General features: G+C 49.9%; 1 protein-coding gene across 1 annotated transcript in view; it reads right to left on the bottom strand.

Annotated features, from left to right (window-relative positions):
* DNAH9 (dynein axonemal heavy chain 9) overlaps window positions 1-11,794 on the bottom strand; it is a 189,280-nt gene that overhangs the window by 89,978 nt on the left and 87,508 nt on the right. Inside the window, 1 exon segment of the mRNA XM_057378622.1 lies at window positions 8,821-8,940. Within this exon segment, the coding sequence (XP_057234605.1) occupies window positions 8,821-8,940 (120 nt within the window).

The following is an 11,794-nucleotide window of genomic DNA, read 5'->3' as shown; positions in this document are numbered from 1 at the left end:
GGGGACCCCCATCCCGTGACAGAGCTGTCCTGCAGCCAAACTCAGCTGTCTGCAAAGCATCCAGGGAGGATCCATCCCTTCCCCAGGAGGAACTCACACAAACATCCCTGCACAGGGRTTTCTGGGACAGCCCATCAACTGTTAATTGCTTTAATGCCACAGATTCCCACTTCATTACACCCTCTCCCACACAGAGCACTCCTCTCCACAGCCACAGACCTCAGTATTTCACACAATTTATTATCACACCAGGTGTGTGAGATTTTGATCACAATTCYCTTCAAATTCTGTCAAAAAGAAAAAATGATTCCTTGTACCTATTTTTCATCAGCACCTGGTGCCCAGAAAGTCCAGTTGGGGTTTTGAAGAGGGTTCAACATGTTCTTATAAAATCAGGTACCACTACACAAGCAGCTCACTTATCTGACCATTGGTACTTTTTGGGTTACAATGGAAAATAGGAGCAGAATGCAGCCTTCAGCTCACAAGCCAGAAAAACCCAAGCCAGTTTTGAGTTGACCTCATGGATTTGAGATGGAGAATGGCAGAATTCATGATTGTGAAATCCACCATCAGTGTCCTGCTGCCAAGGTGGATCAGCTCTCATTGGACAAGCTCTGGGCACAGCCACATGGGGCACAGCTCCTCTCTGCTCACAGTCTCTGTCTCCAGGGCCAACCAGCACTTTCTGTTTTTCTTCCTCAGTCCACAGTCCACATGAGCTTCTGGCTATTATTCCTTCATATTTCTCATTTTCGCTAAAAACTCCTCTGTATCCTTCTCTTCTGCCATTCCAGGTATGGAACACTGATGAGACACTGTCCCTTTTCCCAGTCCTGTTCAGTGTTAAACAGGCCCAGCTCTGACCCTAATCCCTGTGACAAGCCTCATTAACACCTTCAATGACCCATTCCCCTAAACTGGGTTATTTTGCCATTTTGAACTGCTATGCAGACACAGATCTCCAGGATGGGAACACCTGCAGACCTTCCCTGAATGTCACTGCCACACCTTCCAAGCTGACCAAGTCCTGTTCCCAGCAGAATCTCGCTGCTTCCTGAGGGCAGAGCCACCTTCACATTCCYAACACAAACTTCCCAACACAAAAATTCCTCTTTCTGTGGCTTTGGTTCTCCCACAGACACCCCAGAACAAACAGCTCTCCTTCCATCTTCATGTGTCCCCATATCTTTGRATTAACAGCTTCTGACCCAGAGCTCAYACCCTTGTGCTTMWCAGCCACTGGTGATTTCTGACTTCRTGTCTGAGCCTWAGCTGCCGTGGATRKCAACCCAACTTTTGGCATCTMCAGCATCCCGTGGGTGAATCCACAGCTCAACTGTGATTTCTGTAAAAAGTACATCCTTTGATGTGCTGCCTGAAATGTTCGTCCAGTGCAAAACCAGGGAACAATCCTGCTGGCACCAGCTTCTCTGCAGYACTCAGGATTCCAAGCCCTCGGTACCCCTCTGCTGTCTTCTTTTCAGGTTGAAGAGCTTTAGCCTCTTCAATAATTCCCCACACAGAAGCAGCCTTTTGATTTGCCTCGCAATCTTTATCTGTAGGAATGATGCAATCTTTATTATCCGGTTTCCTTTATTGTTGCTGTCTCTGCACCATTTCCCATTCTCCTCCAGCCTTTGAGGTGCAGCAGAGGGGGTGGCAGTAATGCTGCACATTCAAGATTTATTTAGAAGGTATTCACAGAGCAAGATGGGGATCTTTTCTGTTTTGTTCTCCCTTCTTTTCCTAATAAACCCTAATATCCGGTTTCAGATGGGCTTTGGGTCTGGTGAGGGCTTTTTGCTTCTGGGAGCAGAGAGCTCACAGACCTCTTAACTCCATCCTTTCATTCTTGAGCGATAACAATCAGCTCAGCATCACTTACAGGGCATGTGAAGTAAAACCTAATTTTTCCAATATACTTTGCATTACATTTATCTGCCTGGAGTTTCATCCCTCCATCACTTGGGATCATTTTTACAACTCTTTATAAACAGTCAACATCATCAGTACAGTGCCGAGCAGCCTCCTGGCCMCCACCTCATCCAGCTCATTTATGGAGTCACAGATTTGCAGRTTTGGGTTAAAGGGACMTCAMAGCCYATCCCATCCCACCCCTGCCATGGCAGGGACACCTCMCACTGYCCCAGGYYRCTCCCAGCCCCAATGTCCAGCCTGGCCTTGGGCACTGCCAGGGATCCAGGGGCAGCCACAGCTTCTCCAGACAATCAGTTTATTCTGATGAACACAAGAGCTAACAGACATCTGCACTAACACCTCTGATGGCCTTTCTGCCCTGACCAAACCGCCCCTTTGGATCAGGGAAAACCACCTCTGGGAATGTTGACCCATCCCAGGAGCAGAAGGAGCAGCCTCAGGTTTTCTTTGCCCCACCCAGTCTCAGAGCTGTCCCTAAGTCTGCCCCAGCTGAGCTGCTCTGCATTAACAGGAGCCACCACCCTCCTTGACAGAGCTGCAGAGGTTCCCCAGTGCTATTGCTGGGCTCAAACTGTGCCGATGTCCCCTTAGCCTTGCTAGAAAGCCACTCATGATAGGATCAGGACCACAGCTGCCTTTCTTAGGGCTGCACATCATGCAGGGCAAAGGCTGATCAGACACATCCAAATGGCCCTCCCTGGCTGTGGCACTGGGCTCCTGGTTTAGGGGTGAACAATGTGTTATCAATCCACAGCTGCAGGTCTGCATCCTGCATCACTGAACTGCACCTCAGTTCTCTGGCTCCCATAGCCAGACTATTCACTTATCTGCAGCAATGCTTCCTCTTTATGTGGGGGAATTCCCAGATTTGTGTTCTCAGTCTTGCAAGTTTACCATGGAAATCCCTATTCCTTACCACTGTAAGGAATCAAGGCTGGAAAACATCAAAAATCAGCACGGGCTGCACCTGCCCTGCTCCTCTTCTGTTCTGGACATGTKCTGGAGCCCAGCTGGAGCTGGACAGGCCCTGCTCTCAGCCCACTTTTCTCATCTTATCCCATTCTTGAAACAGAAGCAGAGCACTACTTGTAAGTTACTGGTCACTTTTTAGGATAAATTATCCTTTATCTCAAACCATAGTTACAGTGTACAGAGTCCAGTTCTTCCATCTTTCCTCTGTAGTTTTTATAGATGAAACATCTATAAGTCTTCCCTCCAGTTCCTTGAGGTCAACTCCCATATTACTCCTATAACCCCTCTAAGACCAAGAAATCTTGATCTACTGATCTGATTTTCCTGGTACTTGGAGGTGCTTCCATACTCCTCATTAATTTTTTCAGGTTACTTTTTATGTCCTTAGGTCCTAGAGGTCTTTTTTTCTCCTTTGCTTGGATCACACATTACTGCCAGTTTTAATATGTTCAAGACATCCTGGGTGTCTCCYACCTCAGATCCTGGAAGTAACTGGAATTCTTTTTATTTAGCAAATTAAAAGCTACTCATGTGATTACCTTGGCTCTTTGATAATGACAGAGAGTGAACAACCATTCCTCATCCACTTCTGCACACCAGTCATGATTTTAGAGGCTCCTGTCACATCCATCCCCTCTGTACCTTTTCCAAAATGAAGAGCTCTAATCTATTCCCTCTCTTCTCATWTGGAAGTGGTTCCATACTTYGTTGTAGCTTTTCTGAATTGCTCAMAGCCTTCTCAGACAGGGTAAYCACATGTGGGATGTAGRCACTGACAGACCCAATACAATGATGCTTAACTTCTCTTTCCTGATTTTTTTTCTACCAATTAGTAATACTCAATTTGTGTTTTTTCCTCCTGTCAAGTGCCACGTTGCTGTTCCTGAGAACTCTCTGCAACAACTCCAAGAGCTCTTCTGTGAGTGATAATAGTGTAATTAGGCCCTATCCATGTAACTGCATGATTACAGTTTGTTTTCCCTGCACACGTTACTTAGCATTTGTCACCACTAAATTTCCTCCTCTGCATTAGCACGCAGCCACTCACACACACCACTCAKCAGCCAGCCTCCCTTTCTGGTGCCCAGATCTCTGCTCTGTGCCTTGGATCCTGGAGCATCTTCCCTGGGTCACCTGCAGCTCACGAGATGCCAGTCTGGCRCTGTGAGAGCTGTGCGTGCCTCAGTCCCCCGGGTTCATTTGTCAATCCACAGCATCGCTCTCCATTCTCAGTTCCATTCTTTATACAACCTCAAAYGTGTTTGTTTCAAAGCCTGGGAAATGATTTCTACCCACAGCCACACCAGTGACACTTCCTGAATGTCAAATGAACTGCACGTCAGTGAGGGCTGTCAGCTCCTATTCCCAGATCAAAGCCAGGATGGTGCAGGGGATGGAGTGCAGTGCACAGCAGGAAGTTGGGATGCAAGRAGCTCCTTGCCTACACTGCAGAAATGATGAATTTTTGACAGTGTAGAATCACAGAAAGGCTGAGGTTGGAAGCTGTTTCCAAGTCATGGGGTGGGGATGAGATGTAACCAGCCTGGCCTAGGACGTGGTATCATAGAATCAGAGAACCATGGAATGGTTTGGGGTGGAAGGGACCCTAAACCCATTCAGTCCCATCCCATCCATGGCAGGGACACCTCCCACTGTCCCAGGTCACTCCCAGCCCCAATGTCCAGCCTGGCCTTGGGCACTGCCAGGGATCCAGGGGCAGCCACAGCTGCTCTGGGCACCCTGTGCCAGGGCCTCCCCACCCTCACAGGGAACAATCCCTTCTCTCTTTCAGCCTGAACTTCTTTCAGYCTGAACTCATTCCCCCTTGTCCTGTTACTACAGTTCCTCATACGAACGCCTTCTCCAATTCTTTGTAGCTCCTTCAGGTACTGGAAGGGTTTGTGAGGTTCCCAGACTTCCCTTTTCCAGGTTGAACAGCCCCAGCTTTCTCAGCCTGTCAAATATGGAATGCACCATGAATGTGTATCTCTGCTCCTCCAACATTTCTCCGCCTAATGGGAAGCATAAACTCCTCCAAGGGAATGAATTCTCTATTAACACACAACTCCAATTRCTGGAGCTCCTACCCCAGCCACAGGCTCAGTTTCCAGGCTCTGAGGGCTTGTCCTCTACCAAGAAGTCGCATTGAACTCCAATGGTTTCCTCCCATGGTCTTGTCCAGACTTTGAAACCTTCCCGATCCTCATCACTTCCACAGGATGCAGAGGTCCCTGGCAATTCTGCCTSTCCTGGTGCTGCAGCCCTCAGCATGGCAGCAAGAGATAGAAACCTTCCAGGAAAGTCATGGCAGCTCTGAGCCTCAGCTGGACAAGCCAAAGGGGAGAGTCCCTCATGTCCCTGCTGCCCCAGGAGAGCAGCCTGGCAGGGTCTCTGCTGGAACCACCCCTGGTTCAGTTCTGCTAAAGGAGCTCCTATGCCTTCCCACCTTCTCAGTTTTTTGCCACAGCTGTGCAGCATCAAGAGGGCTGGGGCTGAGGACGGCAGAAAATTAATTTATGACCCTATTTCCAAGCATCACTTTCCAAATCCTTGCTCTGAAAGGCATGGCAGCAGCAGCAGCCACAAACGGGACACATGTCTGGGTTTCTTCCCTTTCCTGCTGTGACAAACTGTTCCTGCTCAGCCTGTGCTTGTTTGGAGCATCGGGAGACTCCCAAGGGTGTTTTGGATGGTCGGGTGCAGGTGTGTCCATTCATCTCTGAGCAAGGCAGAGACCACAGCACAGCACAAACTGTCCCACTCCATCCATCTTCCCTTGAAGGGAGCCCAGGGCTGGCATCAGCTTCCCCAAGGTCTCAGCCTCTCCTCTCTTACTGGCACTTGTGACTATCAGGCTGAAAATGCACCCAGCACCAGTGTTTGATGCTTCCTAGAGATCAATAAAAACACAACACCATTTTCTAGCAGAATCCAGGGCTCTGCCYAGACTCATCTTCCTCAGCACTTGCCACTGCTTCAGTTCTGGGTGACCCCAGAGGCAGGAGCAGAGATTTGCTTGTACCTGGCTCTGCCTGTTCTCTAAGGATGAAAGGGAACGGTGTTCCAGTCTGGGGAGCAGGCTCCATCCTGGGGCATGGATGTTTCTGTGGAGGAAACCAGGTTCAGCCTGTCTCATCTGTGCACGCAGACAGCTGCAGCATGGCAGGCTCTCCCTGCTTCCAAACATGGAGCAAACTCCTTCCAGCCTCCCTGGGCATCACCCCTGTGAGCACAGGAGGACAGGGCTGGCCACAGTCCCCACTGTGTGGGGAGTACACTCCACATCCAATCTAAATGAAAATGGCTCAGAAACCCCAGCAGGGACTGCCAGGGCTGGCAAACGACACTCATACTCAGAAGTTTATCCATGAGTCTTGTCCTTTATCTGACCCCCAAAAAGTCCAAGCCCCCTCATCCCCCAGGTCTCTGAACACACAGAGCAGGATGGTCACAAACCCACCCTGGGTTTCCCTTTAACGAGGGATTGAAACCCAGAGACAGAAATATTCCCATCTCAAGTCCATGTGACAGCCTAATGGAGCTGGCCCAGAGGAGGCTCCAGGATGGGCAGAGGGATGGAGCAGCTCTGCTGGGAGGGAAGGCTGGGACAGCTGGGATTGTTCAACCTGGAGAGGAGAAGCTTTGGGGTGACCTCAGTGTGACCTTCCAGGACCTGAAGGGGCTTCAGGAGAGCTGGAGAGGGAATGGGGACAAGGGATGGAGGGACAGGACCCAGGGAATGGTTCCCAGTGCCAGAGGGCAGGAATGGATGGGATATTGAGCAGGAATTGTTCCCTGGGAGGGTGGGCAGGCCCTGGCACAGGGTGCCCAGAGCAGCTGTGGCTGCCCCTGGATCCCTGGCAGTGCCCAAGGCCAGGCTGGACATTGGGGCTGGGAGTGACCTGGGACAGTGGGAGGTGTCCCTGCCATGGCAGAGGATGGAATGAGATGAGCTTTAAGATCCCTCCCAACTGAACCAAGTTGGTTCTCTGTGATTCTCTGACACAAGAGACTGCAATAACCATGGCAGGAGCTCTGGGGATTATCAGTGAAGAATTACATCAAGCCCCAGCAATCCCCGCTCCCTCCCACTGAAATCCRCAATTTTTCCTTGTCCCAGTATCACAATTGTACCTGTACCTGAATGAAGATTTATGCTTTAAGCCAGGAATTCATGTGCTGAGCACATGTCTTTAGGAAATCCCATTCTGTTTGTTAGAGTTGCCCTGGCTGAGGTGAMTCAAGCTGCAGTTGGTGCACACACCCACATTTGTACATGCAGAGTAAATGAAACTGTTATTCCTATGTTTCTTYTTCATGAAATATTTTCTTCAGGTGTTTCATGTTTCTTGACTCCTACCTGAATCACGATCTACCTTCACATCACACATTGAACAGGCTTGTGTTGGGCTCTGGAAAGACACAGGGAAATACTCATCCTGCCAGATCTTCCCTAAGCTCATTCAGAGGAGACAGTGACTTTCCTGGCCTAGGCACAGGGTTTGGAAGCAGCTGGTGTGTGGCAGTTTACCCTGAAACCATGGAAGCACAAAACTGCTTTGGTGGATGCTTAAAGGGGCTCAGAACAAACACAGGAACAGACCCTGCACACACCTGGGCTCAGAGCTCATTCCTGACTGCCAAGGAGGCAGCAGAGATTAAAGAAGTTTTTTTCCTGGGGCTTCCCAGTGCTCAGGCACATGGCAGGGGAAGGGAGGAGTTCTGGAGAGCGCTTGGATGCCCCATTAAATGCACCCTCTTTCTTCTGCCCATAGAAATCCACTTAAAAACAAAACAGATCTGAAAATCCAGGTTAAAGCCCCTTGCCAAAGGTCACCCAAAGAGGTTTGAGAACAGACTCAGAGTCACAGAATGGCCTGGGCTGGGAGGGTCTTAAAGATCATCTTGTTCCAGCCCCTCTGCCACGGACAGGGACATTTTCCATTAGACCAGGTTACTCCAAGCCCCGTTCAGCCTGACCCTGAACTTCCAGAATTTGGTCTCTCCATTTTCTCACATCTTCTTACGTCCTCCCCCAACTCAGGCTAATGAAAGCTGCTGCCCCAAATTTTGTTTTGACTTCTTCTTAAATCTACCATCACAGGGGTGTAACCAGCATCTCCAATTGGCCCAGGCTTGGCCAGCAGCATGTCCATCGCCTTCAGAGCCATCAGAGACTGGCTCTACAGCACAGGGGGGAAGGCAGGGCTCTTTTTACTAGAGATGATGAAAAAGACTTCCAGAAACTTCCCGCAGGGGCCACTTTGTGCCCCACCCCACTACAAAAAATATTGGCCCAAGCAAAACCATCACACTAGGAAATGGAGAAAAATGAAGAACTGATCCCAATTCTCTGTGTCCCAAACGAAAAAAACTGTCCCTTTTGGCTGTCTTCCTCTTCTCCATCTGCACTGGGATAGATACAAACAGACACTTTACACACAAATTACAGCCTGTAAAGGTGGTAAAACAAGCAGAGACCTGTACCTAGCATCACCTCTCTCTAAATACATATGTGCTCTGACTTGGAGGAGACCGAGGTTTTTAAAGATCTTTTCACTCTAATTCTTGTCATTTCAAAACCTGCAAAGCCATAGGCATGTTCCCACCTTTGWTTTCATACCATTTTTGAATCATACACTTTTGGCCCACCGGTATCTGCTCACACATTCGAGCACCAAGAAGGAGGTGAGAGCTGTTGTGGCAGCAGAGCCAGGCACTCCACTGAGCAGAGCTGCCCTGGTGCCTGAAAACAGCTGGTGAAAAAGCATTTTCCTGACTGAAACTTGCTGCAGAGCAGGAAACATTTCCCAAAACCAGAGAGGATGTACCGTGCTGCATGCCCAGGGCTCATCCCACCCCTGGTCTCTCCCTCCCTCCGGTGCCACCAGAGCTGCTGGCACTCACCAGGCGGTTGGCCAGGGCGATGGTGGCAGCTGTGGCCTCAGCTTCCTGCTGGCACCTGAGCTTGTCTGACGTGGCCTTCTCAAACCTGGCCGTCAGCTTGCCCAGGTTCTCGTTGAGGCGCTGCRTGTGAAAAACAGGAGGAAATCAGGAACAGCACAGCTTTAACGACACAGGAACGGTGTGGAGCTGCTGGAGTGAGCTCAAAAGAGGCCGTGGAGATGCTSTGAGRGCTGGAGCCCCTCTGCTCTGGAGCYRGGCTGAGACTCAGCCTGGACTGAAAAGCTGCAGGGAGAGCTCAGAGCCTTCCAGAGCCAAAAAGGGATCCAAGAGAGCTGGAGAGGGACTGGGGACAAGGGATGGAGGGACAGGACACAGTGGGCAGGAATGGGTGGGATATTGGGAAGGAATTGTTCCCTGGGAGGGTGGGCAGGCCCTGGCACAGGGTGCCCAGAGCAGCTGTGGCTGCCCCTGGATCCCTGGCAGTGCCCAAGGCCAGGCTGGACATTGGGGCTGGGAGTGACCTGGGACAGTGGGAGGTGTCCCTGCCATGGCAGGGTGGCACTGGATGAACTTTGTGATCCCTTCCAGACCAAACCATTTGGGGATCCTGTGATCCTAAAGCAAGCTTCTCTCCAGAACTGCCCTCCCCTGTGGCAGGRCTGGCCAGGCTCCAGCCCAGGTCACCCACCCAGAGCTGGCACCAGGAGCCAGCACATGGCAACGCTGGGCTGGGCTGTGCCACTGCTCAGAACTCACACCCTCAGCACAGGGCAGAGGCAAGGACACAAAAAATGTATTTGTTTGGGGATTCTGGCTGAGCCGTGATGATGATTTCTATGTCTGAGCAAGGCAGCTGAGGAAGCCACATTGATATTTCCTGATGGTCTCTGAGCAGTTCTTGAGGCTCTGCTGATTCCCCAGATCCCCAAGGGGMTGTGCCTGAACCATCTCCAATCCCCACCCTCACACTGTGCCCAGCAGCATTATAACAAATAATTCAATAACACTGCTCTGCTCTGCAGCTGCCCCAGCGTGTGCCAGGAGCCCCAGGGAGGTGGGGCCGTGTCCCCTGCAGGTCACCAGGCTGGCAGGGGCAGGAAGGGGCCACAGCTCCTGCAGAAAGAGCTGGAGAGCCCTTTGCTTGGGCAGAGMTGCTCACACTCCCATCTCAACCACACCAAGGGCTCCCACGAGCACTTGGAGCATTTCACTTCTGATAAGAGAAGTAATAATTGATTTTATCTGCACCCAGTGCATTCTGCTTAAGGCTAAACTGCTTGTAAATCATTTTAACACTGAGCTACACACTAGAAACAAACCCMAAAATGAAAAAGGATTATATTGGAGATCTCTGCAGCTCTCCTGGATTCTGGCAAGCACAAAGCAGCCTCTCCTTGACCTGCCTGGGAACAATAACACAAAAACTTTCTGTCCCTGTGTGCAGATGGATCTGTGAGCCTACAAAGGCTCATGTAAATCATATCCCACTGCACAAGCATGATCTGATAATTGAGTATCTATAGAATATATAGATAGCTCTGGTCTGGAGAACAGAGCAGATCTGCAGGGCCCCAGCAGGCACACCCCAGGGACACACAAATACAGCTGTGAACATCTCAGTTCCACCTCCAGCAGGTGCAGAGCACTTCACTCCCAGGCAGCAAAGGAGGAGGAAAGGCACTCAGTGTTTTGGACCAGGGGAATCTTCTCATTTATCAATACAAATGAGTATGTGCCAGCTTGGGCCCAGCTGTGAGCAGGTATGAATCACCACGCAGCAGGGAAGCTCTCCAAGCCATCCCAGCTGGATAAGCMAGGATCTACCTCCCCATCCATCCCACACTGCTGGGCATCACTCCCTTCTGCAGAGAGGAGAAGGTCCCTAAACCAGGCACTTTTGTAAGTGCACACAGCAGGAGCACCAGTAATCTCCCCAAAGACTGCAATTCACTTTAACAAAATCCCACTCCTTTAAAAAAAAAAAAAAAAAAAAAAAAAAAAAAAAAAAAAGCTCAGGCATAAAAACCTTTGGAAAAGAGCAGCATAAAGGGATGAAAAAAAGTTCCTGAGTGCTCTATTGCACATCTGAGGTGGGAGAATTAGACACCAAAGCCCTCTAAATCCATCCCTGCTTCAGTTGCCTCCTTTCATCTGCAGCAGGAAGGGCTGGCCAAAGAGCTCGGCACCRTTTTCTTGTACTTTTAGTTAAAAAGTGTAGTAAGCACTTTAAGAACGATAAGCCCTTGAAAACATCAAAAGGGTGATGTGTTTCCTAACAGGGTGATGTGCTGGGGAAGGGGGGTGATCGGGTGAGGGGAGCAGAGGGACCTGCTGGTCCTTGGTCACTCTCTGGGACCCTGCCCCAGCCACAGAGGGGATCCCAAAGAGAGATCCCAGAGCCAAAGCACCCTAAAACCAGCCAGGGTCTGAATCAGCTGCTTCCCACACCCTGTTCTTAGCAGGTATCTGCCAGGAGGGAGCAGGCAGGAAAACAGGATAAAGCAGGATGTGCTCTCACATAGAGATAATTTTCTGAAGGAAAATGATAAAGGCTTCACTCTACACTCTATGGAAATACACTTTTAATCACGCTGTAATTTCTTCTATTCAGACTTTTTTTTTTAATTTTTTTTTTAAGTTGCAGAAATCCAGATAACATCCAAGATGTGCTGCCAGGGAGCTGTGCTGTGACAAATGAGGCTCCTGCCAGAGCAGTTGTCATCCTGCAAAAGCAGGGGCTGAGTGTGGAGCCAGCCCAGCTTTGTTCTCCCAGCACTGAATCAGCCCCCAGACCCCTTCCCCAGCCCTGTGCAGCACACTGGGACACACTGGTTTGAGACGATGAGTTTTCTAAGGAGCAGAGGTAAATTGCATTTAAAAAATAAGGTGGTAATCATAAGAATTCATAATTAGCCTTCCTTCTCAGGTGCAAGCAAAGCTGCAGAAGAATAGATGAAATTTAGAAAGCAGCAAT

This window comes from Malurus melanocephalus, unplaced genomic scaffold (genome assembly GCF_030028575.1).
Source record: "Malurus melanocephalus ecotype Western Australia unplaced genomic scaffold, MMel_1.1 scaffold_368, whole genome shotgun sequence".
NCBI classification, from domain to species: domain Eukaryota; kingdom Metazoa; phylum Chordata; class Aves; order Passeriformes; family Maluridae; genus Malurus; species Malurus melanocephalus.
This window is presented reverse-complemented; position numbering and strand designations above follow the sequence as displayed.